Genomic DNA, 23,013 nt, shown 5'->3' on the forward strand with positions numbered 1-23,013 from the left:
TACTACTAGGGAAGAGATCACTTAGGATAGTTACCGGCTTACAAACCGGACACTGCAAACTAAGGAGACACCTATTTAATATAGGGATTACAAACAGAAAAACATGCAGATTCTGTGATAGCGAGGATGAAACCTCCCTACACATAATATCAGATTGCCCAGCACTAAGTAGCCTGAGGAGCAGAACCCTCGGGTCCAGGTTCCTTACACTTGGGACCTCTGGAAGCATCGACCCGATAAAGATCCTTAACCTTATCGAAGGAGCCGGGTTGATGGGTGAGCTCTAAGCTCAGTTAGGGGGTACAATAGATCCAGTTGGGTCGAGGTAACCTTCCCCCCCCTCCTATTCTGGTAGCTAGTAATCAGTGCGGAGTGTCGCCACTTCTTCAGTATTAGTATCGAGTACATATAGAGAAAGCTGTAATCATGTAAAGAAGATCTGACTTGTTGAAGTGAAAACTTCTTTTTTTAGAGGAACTGTGTACTATATAACTCTATACAATATGAAAAAACGTTTTTACTTTGGTATAAAACCATATTTAATAAAAGAATCACACTTTTTTTTTTTAAACTGATTTAAAGCGTGGTGTTTAAAATGCAAATGGAATGCCTTGAATGACATTTACAGAAAGCAGCTTTCAAATGGGAAAAAAAATATTTAATTTTGTTTCAGTTGATCAATAATTTCTCTTTTTTGCGTCGCGTTGCTGCTTTGCATTTTTCAAATCATTTCCCCCAAGGTTCAAGATGCCATGAACTAGCATACACTTTTTACGGTTTGCAGCTGAACATTTTATGAGCTGTCGACAAGCGCATCTAATTGCTCAGACCGCAGCCCAATCTCTCGCTCGATTTCAATCTTAATAGGAATCTCCGTCTCAGTTGTCGATGTACAATTGCCTGAGGTTTATTTTTTAATATTTATTACGATTTATTATTTGTGATTACAATTTCATTGTGGTGCTGCTCGTGCGCGCATTTGACTAATAAACTGCTTGCGTTTATTAGCTCGTGTCGCCTCGCTTTGATGGCAACACTTTCCAACCAGGCACTTCAATGGCTGATTTAGAGCTTGGGCCACCGCTTAGCGGCGAAATGCTTATAAATTGTGTTTAATTGTTAATTTGTTTTAATTGTTTATAAACGCCGTAGCAAGCCAGTCCACAAACGACTCACAATAATGACAACAAAATTGCTAAGGCGGAGAAACTATAAGAAACGAAGTGGAGCTAGAAACCGTGCTAATTATGTCATTGCCACTACATTGACCCCTGGTTCTGGGTTCTGAGGAACCTTGTTTTCGTACTCACCATTACACTGTTATTGTCGTAGTCCTCGGACAGGCTGCTCTTGCCGCTGGCGCTGCTGGTCCCGATTCCCAGGTCGCTCAGATCGTTCGTCTCGTCCTCGTTGTACACGGCCAGAGAAGCCAGCTTGGCACGCCCCCGAGGTCCGCCCCTTTCAGCCCTGGAAGGAGGATCATACTTAAGAACTGTGCAGGTGTGGAACGAATTTTAAATCTAAAAAAAAGCTAAAAAGCTAAAAGTGTTGGGAGGTTTTCTACAAAAAAGGCACTGTTGCATTCGAGCAGATCCCACAGAACCTTACAGCACTTTGGAGGTGCATGTCCTTGATACATTAAAGCTTTTTTTGAGACACTTCCAACACTTTTTGCAGTCGACCGAAACCGAAACCGAAACAGAAACCGGGACTTGTACTTGCCTCTCCTCCATCATTTCGGTGAATGTTTTCGACTTCCGCCGCATGCGCTCGTGCTCCTCCAGCTCGAGCTTCTTCGTCTCCACCGCTCGATCGATGATGTGCTCGACACGTTTTCGCCTTGATGATTTCCAATTGTCAAGGTTCTGGTTTTTGTTCGCCGTTTATTATTTTTCGTTTGTTGTTTGTCACCGGATCGCATTGTTGGCCGTGTTTTGTTTTGGGGCAGAAAGGCAGCGAAAGTTAGTATAGAAAACGAAATGGGCAGACGTGTAAGTGTAAACGGTCATTGTATTATTCGCACAGGGGAAGTGGTCGAGCAAAAGTTTCTTTAATGGCAATTAAAAAGTTTTGACGCGGCTCGGAACTACGTGACAAAGGTGAAATGTTTCCGAGGCGCGTGAACTTCGCTCGGTTTCTCGACAGCAGTGTTAAAAGAATTTCCGATCCAATCTCGCGTGAATCAGAGAGATGTGCCGATGCTCAGATAGAATCCAATGGTTAAGGGGGGCTTCTCATGTAAAATTTTAAAAAAATCGAAATTTTTTTTTTTTTTCATAAATCGATGGAATAACGTCTTGAGAGTATATTCCCGAAGTTTTATGACTCAACTCTCAATATTATGGAAAATATCAGTGATTGAACGAGCGCGCTCAAGTTCAAGACCCACACTAACTCAAAACTTTAAATCGTTTTTTCTCAAAACTATGTTTTAAAAAACGCGGTACACGATTACGTAAAAACTACTGAACCGATTTTTGATTTCTAAAAAGTGTTTTGCAGATTATACATTGAACGAGTGCGTGAATATCTGAAATTGTGAAAAAAAGTTATTTTATACACTTTTCAGCCCAATTCAGCAAAAAAAAAGACGAAAAAATGGCACTTTTTTTTCAAGACGTGATTTCAATATTTTAAAATCGAATTTTTTGAAGTGGCTGACATTCACGCACTCGGTTGAACCTTGCTGCATACAAAAATTTTTTTTTTTTTTTTTCAGATGAAAACTTTTTGCTCCACACTGTACCGCAATAAGTCCCTCAGCCGCGTCGAGCCACACGCGACCTTGAATAAGTCCGCCATTTTGTTTTTTAGAATTTTCAAAAAATGTTTTTCTCATACTTTAAATATGTCTTCAAATATGTGCAAAAAATTATTCGTGTAAGTTTTCATTTTCCAAGTGAAAAAAATTCCCAAAAAACCACTACTTTTTGGCATGTTACATGAGAAGCCCCCCTTAAGTGTAAAAAGAATGGAAATCCCTTATCCGGGGAACAATTCAATCGTGGTGATAAAGACTGCAAACTCATATTGCCTATCACTGGAAGTTATTTTACTTCCCCGTCTGACTAACAGGTAACAAGCTTCCGCTCGTCTGGTTATTTTATTGATCTGCAAATCTGAATAGAAAATTCGCCTTCTATCGGTGATTCAAAAGTTTTCTCATTCTCAACGAAAAGAAAGCAATTTACCCTAGAGAGCCGTTAAAGCGGCATTTGGACTTCCTTTCCCATCGCAGTCGGTTGCCCATTCTCAAAACGCTGTACGCATTTTAATGGATTTTTTGGTGCTCTTTATTTTTGGCACACACTCGTAAAGCAAAAGTTATGCCTGGGAACCTATGAAGTTTCATTAGACATGATGCCCATGGAGCATTGATCAATCGTCCGAAGGCACTTCAAATGCAGCGACTGCATCGAAATGGCCGATTAGGTAATTAGGCAGGTACAGTCACGTCAAAGGCAGCTCTTCGCCGGGGTTATGGCAGCAGCGAATTTGCATGCAACACACAAAGATTGTGCAAACCAAATAGAAGCGGAAAAAACAGGCGGCGAAAAAACTATCAACAAAATGTAATAGGGATTATGCAACGCAATATCTTTTTGTCCGCTAACGGGCGACGTGCACTGGAAACTGGAGCGACCATAACGAGCTGTGTGCCATGTGCCATGCCCAAGTGGTTTTGCTTTAGTTTATCCGCGGCGATAAGTTTCGGGCAGCCAGAAAAACAAATGGTAGGAGAGAAAGGCCAGTTTCGGGAACAAGTCGCTCAAGTACCCTTTAGTTCAAGTATTTGTCATTATAAAGTATGTTACAGAAGTTTCGGAATTACGGATCGAAACTAGAGAAATAGCTGTTACAAGGATTAAAAAAAATACTTCAATCTAGTATTTCAAATATCTAATATCTAGTATTTCTAGTATATGTATTAAGTGAGTTGAGCACCAGCACATCTGCTCAGAAATAGTCACGATCAGGGTGATATATGACTGGGACTTACGTTCTGCCACTCCTCGGGCTCCTCCTTCTTCACCTCCTTCAGCTTCTTGACCTCCTCGGCCTTCTTCAGCTGCTCCTGCGCGGTCTGGTAGAGGTTGCAGGGCTTGATCTGGACGAACTGCATCGGATTCTTTGAGGGAGCAGGGGGCGTGGGCCGCGTCACTCGCTGCTTGGTCACGTACGATGTGGGATCCGGCGAGGTTACGGTCTGCAATTAGCCATCAAATTCCTAATTAGCATGAATTGCTCTCAATTGAACGGAGTTGGACAAGGGAGCGCAAGGGGGGATAAATTCCGAGGGTCAAATGCAAATGCAATACATCTGCACTCAGATGTCCAGGGCGTGGAGTCATTGATATTGCGTACTCCACCAACGTGTGGGCAGTCATGGCAATACGATTGTATTTCAGCTCTTATATCCCATTAAGTATTAATACTGGCAGCCTTGAGCGGGCCTTAATTACATAAAATATTCAGCGGCTTATATGGAAATTCTGATTGGCCAACACTTGAGGTCGGAGAAAACCTTGGGTCCTTAAGTGATTGGTTTTTGTGATTTATTCATACCTTTTAGAAAGCTCGGTAAGCTCTGAGTCAGATGCATTTAAACAGATTAATAAATGCAATGTCAATATGTTTTTGTCAGTGGTTTCACGGGTTTCAATTGGTTCAGCTTTAAGTGAAATTGACTAAATATTGAAAGCCAAAGCTAACAGTATGGGTGACGCGTAAAATATATAATTTTCCAAATAAGATATAGTTAAATAGGCAATCAACAGACGATCAACATTTAAGATCCTGGACTGTTATAAGCCTGTTTTTCTAAAAGTCAACGTTTTCTCAAGCTGCTACTTAATTTTCTTAACTAAACAAAGCAACTCTAACACCCTTCTAATATTGTGTGCACCAGGCCAAATAAATAAATCTTTGCCTTGTGGGAGGACAATAAAATATTGTAATAAAACTCAATTTTTATAATTCATACTTTAATTTTTTAGCTCTAGCGAACCCTTTGGGGATTTTATGCTGTTTCATTTTGTTTATTACTACTCTCCGCTCTTTTTCAAGCTCGCTTTTACTTTTTTCTGTTGGAAGTGGGTTGAATACACCCACTCATTTGCAGTGGTGCAGTATTCACAGAGCATGGCAAAAGTCAAGCGGTGCAGGGCCATTCAAGCATCGCATATTGCTCGCAAATACTTCCGCCATTATAGTGGCTTCAACTCGCAACTGAAGCGTAGATCCAGAGAACTTAGAAAAACCCTCAAAACCCGTTTAATATTTGTTTGCTTTTTAAGGGAAATTTCTTTAAATTTCTACTGAAACTTAGGTTACTGAAAACAGGTTATAAAGTCTTACCAATTTTTTGGCGCAACCGTTTGGGTCCCCGCCGTTCGTGGACGACGTCGATGTGGACATGAGGTCCTCGCAGCCCTCCTGCATGGCGTCCTGTTCGGTGGCCTCCATTCCTGGCTAAATGGTTCTGCAGCCTGTTCCTGGACGAACTGGGCTCTGCGTTTCTCCGTGGATTTTCTATCCGTTGAGTGTCTCGAGTGCCGATTGGGCTCTGCTCACATGGCAGCTCACTCCTACGCGGGTTTCGTGGCCTCCGGTCACTGGCTCACCATGGCTCCGGCAACTCGGTTCAAAGGCGGCGCGCCACCACCCACGCACCTCGGGCGGGGGCCTGGGAGGTGTCCAATTTCATTAGCTGCAAGACAAGAGATACACCCGGATGAGTATGGAGCGCTTACAGATGCGATAGACTGGAATGACCCCCCCTTCAAGCCTTCAAACTGGTGGGCAGGCAGGTGCCATCTAGGCCGAACTCGTTTCTGGCCTGCATCCGTAAAGGATCTACTGGAGAGCTGGCAGGCATTTCCGCAGCTGAACAATGCTCGAAAAGTGCTGAGCGGAGTTCGATTAACATTCATCAAAGTGCATCCACAAGATGCCCCATCTAATTGCGCAATTGTCTGCCCCCTTGCGTTGCCCTCTGTCTGAGTGGATGCCGCACTGGCCTGGGACCCACACGCTGGTATGCGGGTCAATCTTATAAACTTCTGCCACCGTCACCGTCACCGTCATCATCCCCAGCCCCATCCACCGACCCATCCATGTAGTCATCCGCCTCGTTCGTCATGCGACTGCCGACTGCCTACGAGCTTGTGCTGCTGGGTTTTTGCTGCCTCTTTTCCTGCCCTCCATTCACTCCATGTGACCCGGTATTTTTTGATCGTTTTGCTACGCTTTTCATTCCCTCCTACTAATTAATAACTATTAGGTGGTTCCCCGGTTCGCCGACTTGTAATCGAGCTTGTTTATTAATTTTTTACGAATGCATCCCAGCGTGTTTCGAGTTTTTCCACGAAAGTGGGTTCAAGAGGTTGCGGGAAAAGCGGGCTTTTGCCTTGGGGAAAATGAAGAGGAAGAGCTGCTGGACCGGTATCTGTCATAATTACGGGGTTAATTTGACAGCTGATAGGTATTGGGTATGCCCATGGCTTCCTGAATTGGGAAATACAAACAAATGGAAACCGAAGCCGATCATTAGGTCGTTATTTGTACTGTGATAATGCCCATTAGACGGAATGTGTTCCTAAGGTTCTGCCATCAGCTCAGATTATCAACGGTTTGTCAAAGAATTCTTGCGATTACTAATCTTCTTGGTGTCTGGCGATCTCTCTTCTTTGCACATTTGCATGTCAAATTTGATCAGCACATATAATGTGAGTGCCGACGTACTCAACACTACAGTCTTGTAAGTGGAGAAGACTGGCACTTGAGATTGAGGACTGCAGACAGAAGACTCAAGACTCTGGAAGAGACTCTCCGCTGGCACGAGGCTAATCAACACGAGTTGATGCTGATGTTAGGCATTCGATGCTGATGTTTCGCCTGCTCATTTGCATATAAAATGCAGCAAGCAACATAAGCGCAGGCATTAGATTTAATGAACAACAGCAACGAAAGCCAGCCAAAATTAAGGCAAAACATGTAAATACTGATGTCAATTACAGTCGCAGCTGCAGGGGGTGTTATGCACAGGAACTTTACCTTTGAAGGGTCCTCTGAAATGTTGAAAAAATAATAAAAACAGAAACTGCACTAGAAGTTAGCCATTTGATAAAAATTCTTAAATAGTTCAATAAAGGAATGCAAAATATTTATACAGCAAATTGACCTTGTGGTTTTTGTAGTTTTTAATTGCATATAGCAAAAACAAGCTGCAACAACGCAGCGGCGATAATGGATAACTTTAATGACGACGGCTACAGAAAATTGCAATAATTTAAATTTAACAGAAAGTCAAGACTGCGTTTAAGTTTTACATAAGAAACTCGCCAACTTTCTCAAGTGTTGCGGTGCTTGCCCAGTGTCGACAAATTAACAATAATTATAAGCGAACAAAATAATAGTTGGATGGAAACGGTTAGGAAAAGATCAGCGTCAAATCTTATCTTAATGGCGCCAATCGAGACTCGAAGCCGAGGCGGCCCCTTTTGGTCGGCTTTCAGCTGGAAATCGTATCAAGATGTTTTCCTATGGACCGGGTGCTGAATTAATCTATAATGGCTACTCCGATGGCGCTGACGAGCAGTGAAAGAGAATGAGATGAGCTCCTATGGAAGGGGAATTCTTCTGCTGGAGAACGGCGCGTAAATGGCTCGCAATTGTCTTTGCTTTGGCTTTGGGCCTCTGTTTTAGCTAATTAGCAGCAGCAGTTAGAGCCGCTCAAAAGCGGCTATTGGCCACATCAAAGAAACCTTCAATACAGCGGTCCATACAAAGTGCTGTTTGGGGCAAACAAGGGCAGGGCTTTGACGGGTTTTTAGAAAAAAAAAAAAACTCATTAGATTAGAGAGACAGCATATGGATAATATGTGTTTATTAAAGCGAATTGAATAACTGCTTTATAGAACACAGCACATGCAATGGTTTTCAATTTATTTATTAATTTAAATGATTTATACGGATTTCAATTCATGTGTATTGGATATTATAGTATTTTGTTTTAAATAAAAGACAGTATTTATATTCACTTTGATTTTATATTCAATTTATTCTAATGCGCACACAACCAGCCAGTTCAAGCGATCAGAACGAAGAGAGAGAGAATTAAAGCAGAAATATCGATAACTTCATAAAAGAAAAGGATTAGGCAGTGTGACCACATTTGTGATGTTGGTTTTGATATCATATTCCAACAATGTGACCCAACCAACTTAAGTAAACAGTTCAACTTTTTAGTTCCTGCAGCTATCTTCAGATGATTTTGGGATTACCGTCAAACAGCATAACTCCAGGCACTCAATCACTTCTAGAGACTTCTTCGCTTATTGTTTACCATCGGCTAATACGAATGCAAACAGATCTGCGAGCTCTTAGAAAACGATCATTGTCTGTTCTCCACTCAGAGACGACGGACAAACAATAAGCAGACCGTTCTGTGGCAGCGAAATATCTAATTAAATATTTATCGGGCTGCAATCTGGAGAGGAGCAAATGTATTACCTTATCAGGCGAGTGGAATCAAGATTACGGGGCTCTGAGCTCCAGAACAATGGATGGGCTTGTGTTTTCCGTGCGGAAAACAAACATTAACCCTCTGCCGGCTGCTCCTAGTGGCCACTTAAGCGGAGGCGCTTCGCTAATGATCTGCTGAGCGGAGCGAGGGCATTTGAATGGAGCCCGCGACACTTGTGAGCTGCTCACTCCGCGATTTGGTAACCAGGCCAAAGTGGAGCAGCTCGAAGAGCTGACCAGCTGGAAAGCGGCACTGCAATTAATGTTCAACGTGACTTTAAATTAAAATTGTGTTTCAGCCGGGGAGCGGCCTCGCCCGCCACGAAAAGTGTGAAAAAGAAAAATCACTGAGTGTGTGTGGGGTGTGAGGTGGGTCGACGGTGGAAAATCATCGGTGGGCCCTGGGTGGCGGCGGAGACGAGATGGTGTCAAGCTCCGTTAGCCGCCGGCCACTGACACTAATGACATTCAAATTGTTGCGCCAAAAGAAGCCATAAAAATAAAGCAAGAAAGCCCATGGAAAACAAATCAAAGCGCGACACCGAGAAAGTGCACCAGCACTGAAAAAAACCTCAACTATCCTTCCTTTTTGAAACAGTGAAGAATGCCATGGAGTGAAAGATTACCGCTGCTAACTTCCGTGATATAAAAATATTAGCGTTGCCGTAAATGGGCACGCATTCTGCCCAAAAGTTATCCAAAAACAGTGGCTATTACCGTAACCGGAAACCGGTTACTTCGGTGTTGCCATCTGCTTTTCAAAACTGGATACCATGGATACTATTTTTCACAGTGCAATCCGAGCCAGCGATTCAATCTGCGGTCCGAGCCCGCATCTAAGACCGAATCCGAGTTCGCGGCGTGCAATTGAAAGTGTCGCCGTTTGCTTTGCGGGCGCTGATGTGCAGCCATCACTCACTGAGTCCGACCCACCGATCCGCCCCCAGCACCACCGCCTCCCTCACAACCCCTCACCTCGCCAGCTTGTATCGTGGGTTAACTCATAAATCGAGTCGACGGCCATGCCAAGCGCTTGAATGAGCGCTCTTTCCTCGCGTTACATGTGGCCGCAAGATATCGGGCGCATTAGGTGACATGCCATGCCAAAGCACACTATATATACGTACATAAGTGCACGTCTTCCTCGGACTCCTCAGCTGTCGATTTCACTTGCTCAGTGTTGTGCAATGGCCGAGAGGAGAGGTTAATAGGTGCCAATCAGGGGTATTTGAACCATGGGTGTAAGCCAGTAATAGGATCAAATTCCATCCCAGCCTGTCGACTATCGACTATCGAACATTTTTGGGAAAGGGTATTATTTGGATTAACATTTTTCAAGATAATGACCTAAGACCTTTATGTACAATGTAAAGTATTTAGTAATTGCTTAACATTTTATAAACAATTATCTTATTTAAAAAACAAACTTGTTCACAAAGAAGTCAAGATCAAACATGCTATTTTAAAATGAATAGCTATCAACGATGAGCTTACAAGCGTATTGAAGTGCATTGTGTGGAAGCAATTAGCCCGTTTTGGCGCAACATTGAAAACGAAGATCACAAGCCAATGAAAAACTAAGTAAATATTTCTATAGATTCCGTGATATACCCTCCGATCGAAACGTACAATGTGCACGGTGAAAATCTTTTTTGCCTCTTTGTTGTGGCCACGACTGCTATATTTCTAATTTGGCCCACTCATTTTTCGATTGCATTAATTGAAATATTTTTCAAGCGTGGCCAGAAAACGAAAAATGGAAAGTGAAGTGTGAAGCGAAGTCTCGAATGGCTTTTCAGTTTTTTCTTTGTCTGTCGTTGTTGTTCCCTTTCCAATCACAACTCGGTATGTTAGTACGCTCAACATACATAGCTGGGCAATTATCACGCTGCCACGATCTGAGATCTCAAAAACATGCCCAGCGCGAACTGTTAGACAATTCGACACGCAAAATTTTCAGTTCATTAACATTTCAATATCGATAAGGCCGAAATGCACTTTCGTTCCCCAGAGATACAATCAGCGACAATTGAAATTGTACGAGTGTATCTGTGTATCTGTATCTGGAATCGCGATCTGAATCTGTGAGTTACTGCGCGCGCGGCAGCGCTGGCTTGTGTTAATAATAGTTATTGACTTATCATGGCACATTCTTCTGGCACTGAGTTGCAATTCGCAACTCGCTGCCTGTGACATGCATGCCTCCATCTCTGTCTGCGGCAACTATTGCTGTCTCCATCGCTGCCGGCGCAAAATTGCCAAATCAACGAAAAATTGGGAAAAAAAACAAGCAAATGAATGGAAAACCAAACAATGTACAAACTGCAGCATTTGCATTATGGCGGCAATTTGATTTCAATTTCAGAGCATTTGTATCTGTACAGCTTAGATAGATTGCATTTAGGCCAACTGCTGTTTGCCGCCTGCAATTGCTGGCGAATTTCGTTACCATCTGCGTTGTACTTATTTTGTTTTAAATTGTTTGCTTATTTGCTTTTGGCCGGTAAGAATTCCTTGTTGATATGCGCTTCATCAATCCCTCACTTTCCTGACCCAATTTGCCGTTCGCCTCAACAGTAAGCCTCAAATTATTTGGTTTACGTTAAAAATGAGTTACAAGTTAAAAATTTACATTCGACCACACCCACCAAAGCCACGAGACACGCCCCAGAAAAAAGGTTGCCAAGAACGTTCAGTTGCTGAAATTAAAATTTCATACAGGGATAGCAGTTTGGCTTTATAAATTGAGCTTGTCTCAAGGCGTGACAGAATGCTTAATTCGATACATCGAAGGGAAGGAACCGGGTGGATTTAATTTAAAAAACATCTTTGGGTTCCAAAATGATTTTTTTACCTCAAATTAAGTTTGTTTCTGTATTGGTTTGCCCAACAAATTTAACAAACTCAATAACTATGTAAATAAAGAGTTTGTTTTTGATGCAGACCAGACCGTCAACACTACAAACACCATATCAACCCGAGACTACCCACGCTGTATTTGTGTAAGGTAATACTTAACGAGTGTTTCGAGTTTGTCAATATAAAACCAATTTATAAAAGCATATTTAAGTTAACTTTTAATATTTGGCATTACAAACAACCAAATTAATAAAGCCGATTTAATTTTATGCTCATTATTCTACCCGTAATTCCAAAACGTGGCTTTTTAAACAAAACAAGTTGGCGCATGCGTAGGCCCATTTTTCCATTGTTCTTTGGGTTTTGGGGCTAATTTCGTAGTTTGTATGGACAAAAGTGCGGTAGCCAAGCGGCTGAAATAAGGTCACACTGGCTCCACACCCAGCACTAATGAAAAGGTGGCATCGCCAGCTCTCTTCAAAACGGCCGATGCACATGTGGCAGACACATGCAGCATTAAACCAAACTAAAGTTTATTGTTGTGCGCATCGCTGGCCATGCAACAGAACCAACGGATTTTCATTGTTAGGGACTATTATTTTTAGTGCTTAAACTACTGGCTAGCAATGGGCTGTGGGGTCCGATGCTTTCATTAATTGCCGCCAGCCATTCTAAAAACGTTTTGTACACCAAAATAAGCTTAAATAAGCTGACAGTTTGTTGCACTCAAATTTCCTTTTATTTTCAGTTGGTAAAGTTAAAGTTTGTACTCATACTTTGTACCATAGACTAATTATAATTTCTACTGGCATATATTTTTCTTTCGAATATAATTTGCTTTAATGTTTCCTTGAGTCTAAAGCATGTGCATCAACTTAGCAGAACAACTTTTGATATTTAAATTTTTTTCTTTCTCATAATTTGCCGTTAATTATCCGTAAATTATTCGTGAAAGAAAAAAATTTGCCGCTTAATTTTTTTAAAAAATATTGGGTGTTCTGCTAAGTTGATATCAACTTAGCAGTACAACTCACTAAAACTAAACTTTTTCAACTTTTTCTTTTACAAGAATTTGCCGTTAATTATCCGTAAATTATTCGTGAAAGAATCAAATTTGCCGCTCAACTTTTAGATTTTTTATTTTAAAAAAACCTAGATGTTCTGCTAAGTTGATATCAACTTAGCAGTACAACTCACTAATATTCAACTTTTTCAACTTTTTCTTTTACAAGAATTTGCCGTTAATTATCCGTAAATTATTCGTGAAAGAATCAAATTTGCCGCTCAACTTTTAGATTTTTTATTTTAAAAAAACCTTAATGTTCTGCTAAGTTGATATCAAGTTAGCAGTACAACACACTAAAACTAAACTTTTTCAACTTTTTCTTTTACAAGAATTTGCCGTTAATTATCCGTAAATTATTCGTGAAAGAATCAAATTTGCCGCTCAACTTTTAGATTTTTTATTTTAAAAAAACCTTAATGTTCTGCTAAGTTGATATCAAGTTAGCAGTACAACACACTAAAACTAAACTTTTTCAACTTTTTCTTTTACAAGAATTTGCCGTTAATTATCCGTAAATTATTCGTGAAAGAATCAAATTTGCCGCTCAACTTTTAGATTTTTTATTTTAAAAAAACCTTAATGTTCTGCTAAGTTGATATCAAGTTAGCAGTACAACACACTAAAACTAAACTTTTTCAACTTTTTCTTTTACAAGAATTTGCCGTTAATTATCCGTAAATTATTCGTGAAAGAATCAAATTTGCCGCTCAATTTGTATATTTATTAAAACTAAAAAAGTGTTTCGTTTTGTTAATTTAATTAGCAGGCCACCCCGAATAAAAAAGACGTTTCCACTATTCTTTCGGCTTTGAAGTTACCGAATTTTATTTATCCGTAAATTATTCGTAAGAAAATGTTATGATTTTTTTTCTTGAAATAAATAATTTTTTTATTTTATGTTTTCGAATAAATATTAGTTGATTTTTTTCATACACTGCCCAAAATCACCCAAGAAAAATAAGAAATCATAATTGAGATTTTTGTTATATGTATATTGAAAACTTGAGGGTTTTATTTTTAAATGTGTCGATCGATCGCTCATCAATATAAGACTCGTCTGTCACAGATTCTTGCAAGGATTTATTAAAATTTCTTTTAGTTGACTCTTTTCCAGTCAAAACGTATTTCAGTACCTATTGTTTACTACATAAAAAATAGCGTTGCCACGTTTCGGTGAAAAACGCGATTTCTCCGAAAAAAAATAGCGTTGCTACAACGATCAACTTGCTCAAATCGTCACCGAATCGTGGCAATTTTTTATGTACTTACATAGTAAACAATAGGTTGACCTTAAATACATTTTGACTGGAAAAAAGTCAACTAAAAGAAATTTTAATAAATCCTTGCAAGAATCTGTGACAGACGAGTCTTATATTGATGAGCGATCGATCGACACATTTAAAAATAAAACCCTCAAGTTTTCAATATACATATAACAAAAATCTCAATTATGATTTCTTATTTTTCTTGGGTGATTTTGGGCAGTGTATGAAAAAAATCAACTAATATTTATTCGAAAACATAAAATAAAAAAATTATTTATTTCAAGAAAAAAATCATAACATTTTCTTACGAATAATTTACGGATAAATAAAATTCGGTAACTTCAAAGCCGAAAGAATAGTGGAAACGTCTTTTTTTATTCGGGGTGGCCTGCTAATTAAATTAACAAAACGAAACACTTTTTTAGTTTTAATAAATATACAAATTGAGCGGCAAATTTGATTCTTTCACGAATAATTTACGGATAATTAACGGCAAATTCTTGTAAAAGAAAAAGTTGAAAAAGTTTAGTTTTAGTGTGTTGTACTGCTAACTTGATATCAACTTAGCAGAACATTAAGGTTTTTTTAAAATAAAAAATCTAAAAGTTGAGCGGCAAATTTGATTCTTTCACGAATAATTTACGGATAATTAACGGCAAATTCTTGTAAAAGAAAAAGTTGAAAAAGTTTAGTTTTAGTGTGTTGTACTGCTAACTTGATATCAACTTAGCAGAACATTAAGGTTTTTTTAAAATAAAAAATCTAAAAGTTGAGCGGCAAATTTGATTCTTTCACGAATAATTTACGGATAATTAACGGCAAATTCTTGTAAAAGAAAAAGTTGAAAAAGTTTAGTTTTAGTGTGTTGTACTGCTAACTTGATATCAACTTAGCAGAACATTAAGGTTTTTTTAAAATAAAAAATCTAAAAGTTGAGCGGCAAATTTGATTCTTTCACGAATAATTTACGGATAATTAACGGCAAATTCTTGTAAAAGAAAAAGTTGAAAAAGTTGAATATTAGTGAGTTGTACTGCTAAGTTGATATCAACTTAGCAGAACATCTAGGTTTTTTTAAAATAAAAAATCTAAAAGTTGAGCGGCAAATTTGATTCTTTCACGAATAATTTACGGATAATTAACGGCAAATTCTTGTAAAAGAAAAAGTTGAAAAAGTTTAGTTTTAGTGAGTTGTACTGCTAAGTTGATATCAACTTAGCAGAACACCCAATATTTTTTAAAAAAATTAAGCGGCAAATTTTTTTCTTTCACGAATAATTGACGTATAATTAACGGCAAATTATGAGAAAGAAAAAAATTTAAATATCAAAAGTTGTTCTGCTAAGTTGATGCACATGTCTAAAGCCTACTTTGTGCTTCATCTGCCAACAAATCAATATTATTTACTCTTATTAACCATTAAAATTTATATATTATACCAAAAGTATCAGATCCACTTCTTGGTTTACCCTTGTAAAGGAAAAATATAATTCCAATAAAAAGTTTACAACGCCTAAAGTATATATTCCTGATCAGCAACAGGATCTGAATCGATAAGAAAATTTTAGGAAAGTTTTTAGCTAAAAAGCTTGAATCTTTTAAATTAACTTTTATCTTTTAATATAACGTAATTTTAAATCATAAGAAGATTTAAGCAAGTTTCTGAACATAAGTAAATGGGTAAACATAAAATTTTTATAAGAGCAGAGTGTTTTTAATAGCGGATGTTGAGTGTTTTTTGAACTGCATAGCACCTGTGTAATGCTTTGGCGGCGGAAGTCGTCGACCACTTTTTCTTTGACAAAACATCAAAAAACAAGAAAGGCAGTATGTTTTTTACCCTAACTGCTAAAGCAAATGATCCAGGCAATGTACTGTTTTGGCAGGTTCCTTTACAGGTCAGATGTCCAATGTAATATAACTATTTTAACAGGTTTCATAGTTTATTTTGGTTTCGACATAACTAGTCTAACTTTAAACAATGTTGCAAGTGAACGACTTGCAAGATAATTGATGTTTTTTGAGAGGATGGTGGACTTTAAAGTTAACGTAACTCACCGATTTGGTCTCCTTTAGTTATTGTCACTGTTTAGAACAAGATCTGAAAGAGATAGAAGTACTACTTTGAGTATATTTTAAATTCTAAAGAGGAGCTAATGAAGCTCCCATTGACACTAACACACACATCCAAGCAACCGAAAGCAAGTCGTAATCGAAAGATAAACAAAACCAACTGCTCGCCCCAAAAGAACATGTCCAACTTATGAGACAAGCTACCAATTTTAGGCACATGGAATCGACTTGGGTGAAGAAGCCCAGAACGGTGGTAAAAAGAACAAGAATCCGACGAGCGACTAGTTACAGACTTAGATTCAGATTTAGATACAGATACATTTGAGTGATCTCTTCGGTCGCCAACGTAAGCAAGAACTCTCGAGGTCAGCCACTTTTGTTATGAGACAGCCAGCAGCTAACGTGTATCTGTATCTGTATCTGTATCTGTACACTCTCCATTCTCGGTCACTCGGTCCAACATTTACTCTCATCTAAGACTTGGCTCTGTCCGGTTTTTATTTTGCCCGCAGTGCATTCGAATCTTGGCTGGTGTGGCTGCTGCTGGCGTGTGGTTTTACTTAATTTACTTTACTGTTATGTTTTTGCTTTCCGCTTGTTAGGCAAGCCAAGCAATCCAAGCGGTCCGAGCGATCCAAGGCGAGCGGTGCAGTTGCTCCATCGACGTGTGTATCTGTCAGATACTTTTCGGCTGGTTCTGACTGCAACTGCACCACCGTGTCGTCATACACTTGAACTTTCTTGGGTGTGCAACGGTGGCGTGGGCACAGCACAGCGCAATTTCATAACCAAAACTAAAGCCGCAGCGAAATGCCAAAGTTTAGTGCCAACGTGATTTGTAAACAACAACTTATTGCACTTCCCTCGTGTTTCGAGTTATTTCTACGCCACACCACACCATTTGATTGTGGTCAAATATAGCAAGGTGTTGTGGGTTCCTCGATTACGTAAATTTTTTATGCTCTTGCGGCATTATCAACCAACAAACCAAATTAGTGCAGCTCAAATCAATAACGATTTTTGTTCCCATTTATTGGGGTATTGACTATATGGCTTTCGTTTTTAATGGAGGCTTTCAGATAAAGCCACAAACAAAGAAGTCCCTCTCTGTTCCATTTGCACAATTTGCAGTTTATGAAGTTTTATTGCGCTCTTAGTCCCATATAAGCGATCGGGCCCGATGACCGATCTCCTGAACCAGACCACCTCGCTTAGCCGTGACCCAGATACACGCCAGCCTTTGCAGCTAATAATGTTGCTCTTAATGAAGTGGCCAATATCAAATAGATAACATCAAAGAAGACATCTGGGAAGCTGAGAAACCGAAAAACCCTTTTGTTAAGTCAAACTTAGTAACGTATTCCCAACGTAACGTTTGCCAAATTGAAAGATTTTGTTGCTGATCTTTAGTCTTTTAATATGTAAATTTCAAAAAGGCTGTCGTGCCAGATTTTAATGGATCATAAGCAGATGCTTTAGAAAACTTTAATGTGCTGAATTTACCAGAAGGGATCTCTGCTGGCTCTTCGGGGGAAAAAGGTGTTAGGAAGGGGAACAAAGTAAGCTTCCCCGGGACTGAGACAAAAGGCGTGAAGCCCAAGCCGATGATAAGTGTCTATAATGTCTATGAATATCCGGCTGCAGGCACACACACGAGGAGTAGTAGGCAAACAATGTCAGCCGAAGGATCCGCTCGCATGGGGGAAGCCGGCTCCGCTCCGTGAAGGCAAAAGGGTAAGGAACCATAATGACAACATGACATGCGAAGTTTTGTCAAAGCCCAGACAGCAAACAATGTTCGAGTTGTGGGACGGGACGAGGACGAGGATGCGGATGATGTGATGGCTAAGATGAGGATGAGCTCGCCCTCGCAGACATAAGTAGCCAATGCGGCGGGATGCGGGCCTTAATCAAGCCTCGGAGCGGGGGCCTTTTGTCATCTTTTGCCTCTCTTACATTTTTGTTTGGCACGTTATATGAATAACTAATTGAGGACCGTACACCACAACACGTAGACAACGTATTCGAGGTAGGAATGTGGCAATGCACTAAGAGAAACAAAGAGTACATTGCCTGAATTTCTGTACATGTTTTCATTAAGATGAACTTCTGCCAGATGCTTTTTTCTGATCAGTAAGTAAATACTACCGAATAAGATCTTTAATCTGTCAGATTTTTAACTGTCCCAAATAGTTGGGCTCTGCTCGAAGACCTTCTCCAGTGCAAGGCATCCATTTGAAAGCCAGGGGCCAGGGGCTTCGGGAAAACGTATTGTCAGAGCCGACAAACCATGACTGGGCATAACAACCAGCCGCCGACTACCAACAACCAACAACCAACCTCGCATTGAAATCTCGGAGCCATGAAGAAGTGGAGTAGGACAGCAGCAGCAGCAGAGGCAGAGCATCGGGCCAGTTCAGCGTTCGATCTTCGGTTCTTGGCTCTGTGGGCTAAACTGGTAGCACGTTTTCTTCCTCCTTTTTTTAGTTTTGCTTTTTTTGCCAGTCCAGGGCTGAGTCATCCTCAAGACGGCAGTCGGTAGTCGGTAGTCGGCTGCCTGTGTTTTGCATTAGGCCAAGTTCGATGACTAAGCAGACGTGATTTCAGGTTCTCCCTTCGGCCGGCCGGCATAACTTCAATGTGACCACATCTCGAGCTTGATTGCTGGATAGCAGATGTTGTCATGTCCATGGTATAATAAGTACAAGGTAGTCTCGTCGGCTTTTTTTTCCCCTATCGACACTACAATTAGAGCGAGAGAGAGAGTGTTTTCCTATGGGTTCGGGTCGATAGGGGAAAAAACCCGAACGATTTTGCAGCCGACGAGACTACCTTGTATAATTCTACCATGGTCATGTCCATGTGGTCATGGCTGCCGGCCAGCGAGTGTGGGGTGCTCTTGAACTTGTGCGGGGGTCCAGTTAGTGCTTGGGTCAATGAATGTGAAGCTGGGTTTGGCTAGAATTCCAAAAGGAGAGCTGCGATTCTAACGCTTTAACATTTCCGCACCTTTGCAAAGGGTTAACAGTTACAGTCAGAAGTTCTTCTTTATTACCAATTCAACTCATTACACTCTTGTTATGTATTAAGTTAAAGGAATCACATTAATGAATAGTCGACAGCTTTTAGTTTGCGATAGTTATCGTTTTGAAAATACATCCCTGTTTTTACTTCTTGTTCTTTCACCATGATATGTAATTGAGTTTCAATAAGAATAAAATATACGATATCATAACTCTCGAATCAGATTGCTTGCTAAAAATCAAAGTTGTTTTTATATTTAGTTAGATTACAATCAGGTAATGATTCCTATTTGGTAAGCACTTAAGTTTACTGGGAAGTACTATCGAACGAGCTTTATTAATTTTATTATTCCCTCTCAATACATTTCACGAGCAAATTCGTTATTAAATTACTTTTCAATCAATGCATGCCTAAAACCGAAAAAAATGAAATAGAAATGCAAATAAGTTCCAGCTTCCAGGAGTAACAACAACAAATTACCGATTTTTGTAATTACAAGTAATTTCCACAGCGGAACGGCGTTGCCTTACGGCCGATAACTTTACCTAGTTTTTTTTACCTAGTTCAATTGGCTCAGCCACTTCCCTCAGTTCCAGTTTATAAATCGCAATCAATACTAAGTTTCCATTTCATTAGCATTCAAAGTTCAGCGTCTCCCCTTGTACAGATACATCAGTACACAGATACTGCACACTCACAATTACAAACAGAATTCAATGAGTAGAATCAGCACAATGATCGTGCAAAATTAATTTTCCTCTAAACTACTTTTGTGATGTTGTTGATCTCTAATTCTCGTTTTTGTGCTCGTTCACTTTTTTCTTTTTGTGTTTCTCAACTGAAGTGGAACAGTTTTGTTTCGCTTTTGCGTTTAGTGGGGCGATCGATATTTGCAAGTTTATAGCTTGCCTTTTAACTTGCGATCGAAAAAGCTAAGGATTTATTTATTACAGTTAGTCCTGTGCTTAGGGGACCGCTTACAAGGGCTTAAATCAACATAACTTAAGTTCTTTCACAACAAAAATTAAATGAAGTCTTTGAAAAAAAAATTTCAAATATATGGTTTCGTTGAGAGTAAGTAATTTATCAAAATTAGCAGACTAACAAAATGTATCAAATTTAACATATTTTAGAATGCCCACTGTAATTTTTTCGATTATTAAAATACTTTATTGCATTCCCACTGCATTCCCTCTTGCCGGGTCCCATTGTTACATCAGTTAACTGCAACTTTAAGGTTTTTACCTACGCCGCACATCCGCAGCCCCCACAAGTGGCATGCAAAATACTTTTGCTCTCATACCTTGAGAGAACCAGCGAAGCATGCAAGTACAGCTGGCTTGATAATCCCCCTGCTTTCTGACAACACCCCATAGCCCCTTATTCACACGCACTACGCCTCGAAAAAGCAAAGCATTTGTAGCAACTGTCGGAGGAGCGCCATCTGGCGTTCTGCATGCGAAAATCGGTTTAGATTGCACTGCGACCAACAGTGTTGCCAAATCAGCTATTTTTCGAACCGTACTTTCCGTAATCTTCAGCGTCGTTTAACAGAGAGTAAATACGTTTTTAATTAGCAATGGCTGCTTCTTCTGCTTCTTTCTACTATTTTTAATGTAACCAAAATAAAAATAAAGTTTTTTGGCAAATAAGACTTTTCGAATTTAATTTGACTTTTTTTAATGCCGCAAACGGATTTTTTTGACTCATCAGGGATGACTATCAATAATACATATTATGTATGGACGTTCAAGCTTCAAAGCTTTTTTTTGTTTCAAATAAAGATTTTATTTTTTCGTAAGCAAAAAAGCCCGTGTAAGTTTATGAAACCATTTTTCATCTTAACTTTTAATTTGTGGTTCATTGCGGTCGCGTAATCAGGGTGTAACAATAACGCGTTTCGAATGCTCCGATGTCCGGGCGGGGGAGACCTACAGATACAAAGCGTCAGAACAGTACAGTAGTACAAATTTGCAAATACTTGCTCTGCCGCGCCCTCTCACGTCTCACATGTTAGTCGAGCTGGTCCGTTCTCAGCAGCGAATATGCGAAAATTTGTAATGCTGAAATCGTACGTAGCCAACAGGTTTGCGGGCTCTGCCTTCATACTTTTGCATTAGATTCTGAGTTAGTTGCAGATTTGTGGCTGCGATGTGCCTTCGATTGTCGGGCTTCATGGTTAATTAAACCTCGGCCTTCAATGATGTGATTTAGCATTGGCTGTGTGCATTGAAGATTGTAATTCTTATACCCAAACTAATTTTCTACAAAAGCAATTTGAAAAATCCGAATAAAATAAGTTTTAGAATGTCTGTTTCGGTGACCGAGCAATAAGTTACATTTGGGTGTGCCTCTTAATGACCACCCAAAAAACTGCCCAGCCCCGAGTATTTGTACGGAATGTGTGCTTAATGTAGGTGCTTACAAACAAATTGGTCAAATGGCATTTTAAAAGAATTCACCAAATTGATAAACAATCGAATCTAATTACCGTTAAAAGCCAACTGTGAATAGCAATAACTTTTTGGATAACCAGTGGGTGGGTGTAGAAGGTATTCAATCCTTCAATACTCAGGGTTCTTTATAAGTTTAAGAAGTACATATATCAGGTTTATATTTCGATCATCGAAAAACAAGTCATGGCTAGAATTTTGATATTGAAAGTTTAGCAGTAGCTTTTTTTTGCCTTTTGTTTGAAATTAAAAAAAAAAAAAAAGAAGGAGTAAGTCAAATTAGTTGTATACCAACAAATTTTTTGACCAAATTAAGTCAAGCCAATCTACTGCTCCAATTGCTCAGGACAATACGTCGATGTGGCGGCTAATTTTAGTTGAAGTTGGAGTACTGTGTCATATAAATGCTATTGGAACATCAGAAAAATTGATTTGTTGCAAAGACGTATGAAACGAGTCTTTTGACAGCCATTGGTAATTTTCCTTCTTGTTTGAATAACTCATCAGTTTTATGGAATATTTCATGTGCAGAAACAGGGATTTTGTTTGGAAACAAGGAGCTGGCAGCTCGACATAGATCATTTTCCGAGTTATTTTTAAAAGAAAGCACCAAGGAGACGGCAACCCCATACACCGAACACACAATCTACCTTTACACAAGCCTGCAGTATCTGGTGGATGCGTTCAGAATTCATCTATGTATCTCTGGCCGCCGTTTCTGCCAGCCCTCTATATGTTCTGCCCCTTTATAGGTTTCTCTCGAATGGGCTGGCTGTCATTTTGATTTCGCCCGACATGTGCACTGCCTTTTATCTGGTTGCAGTTTGTGTATCTTGTATCTCGTAGCTGCTATCGTTCGCTGGCCATAGTGTGTGCGTATCCGTACACATGTAACTATAACGCTTTGTTGAAAGCAGACAAGTCTCGAGTTGAGTTCAGCCGCCGACTCAACACAGCTTGCATGTCAAATTAATTTCATTCAATTTAAATGCAATTTGACGCTGTTTCACTCGGTGCACTCACCGAGCTGACTCTCTGATCTATAAGTATCTGTATCTGGCAGGTATTCATGCGCCCGTGTATACATAGTATCCCATAGCTGCTGATTCAACGTTAATGATGCAATGCGCCGAGTGAGACGGCAAACTGTGCGTTTTATTTTGATGCCTTTTGATTAACGACCCTTGGCTAACATTTTTGCGCGATTGAGTGGATGTCGGGGACTTTGTTCATTTTGTATTTGTGGTAAGCTTACCTTTTAATATCTTGTCCGAGTGGGATATTGGTGGAAGATTTCTTTGTACAAATCTAAAAAAAACAAATAAGTAAAAAAAATTTAATAATTACATTTATTTTAACAATCTATCAAATTAAAAAATTAATAAGTCTGAATAATAAAATGCTGTTATTGTTTAGCTTATACGAGTACGCGGTGAAAACTCTTCACAGTAAGCTCTCAATGTGAAAAGTCTCCGTCTAAATTTGTAAAGTAAAATATTCCCAAGCTGAGATTTTTATAATGTAATTTTCTGTGGTGAAAACTATAGTACCCATTATAAGAGCAAACAAATTTGAAATTCTTATTACTTCTTACTGGTAAAGTTAAAGTCGGTTGAGAGTCGAAGCTATTGACTTTAAATTGTTGAAACCAAAATGACAAAATTTATGAGGAACATTTATTTTGTCCATTAAGACACATACTAAATATATATTCAAACGAAAAATATATTTTATTTTTGGAACATTT

The 23,013-nt window shown here is 39.5% G+C and overlaps 1 protein-coding gene across 10 annotated transcripts in view; it reads right to left on the minus strand.

Annotated features, from left to right (window-relative positions):
* The window catches only part of LOC108091376 (uncharacterized protein CG43427), a 56,995-nt gene that overhangs the window by 11,659 nt on the left and 22,323 nt on the right, over nucleotides 1-23,013 (minus strand). For all 10 annotated transcript variants that reach the window (XR_001771389.1, XM_017190542.1, XM_017190545.1 and 7 more), the window contains 6 exons: nucleotides 22,522-22,574; nucleotides 15,775-15,817; nucleotides 5,359-5,710; nucleotides 4,001-4,207; nucleotides 1,723-1,865; nucleotides 1,311-1,467 (listed from right to left, as the gene is read on the minus strand). Coding sequence is in view for 9 of the 10 variants with exons in the window: in XM_017190542.1 (XP_017046031.1) it covers nucleotides 1,311-1,467; nucleotides 1,723-1,865; nucleotides 4,001-4,207; nucleotides 5,359-5,466 (615 nt within the window). In the remaining variant the exon portion in view is untranslated. The remainder of the gene's footprint in view (nucleotides 1-1,310; nucleotides 1,468-1,722; nucleotides 1,866-4,000; nucleotides 4,208-5,358; nucleotides 5,711-15,774; nucleotides 15,818-22,521; nucleotides 22,575-23,013) is intronic.

The sequence above is a fragment of the Drosophila ficusphila genome, unplaced genomic scaffold (genome assembly GCF_018152265.1).
Source record: "Drosophila ficusphila isolate 14025-0441.05 unplaced genomic scaffold, ASM1815226v1 contig_791, whole genome shotgun sequence".
Lineage (NCBI taxonomy): Eukaryota > Metazoa > Arthropoda > Insecta > Diptera > Drosophilidae > Drosophila > Drosophila ficusphila.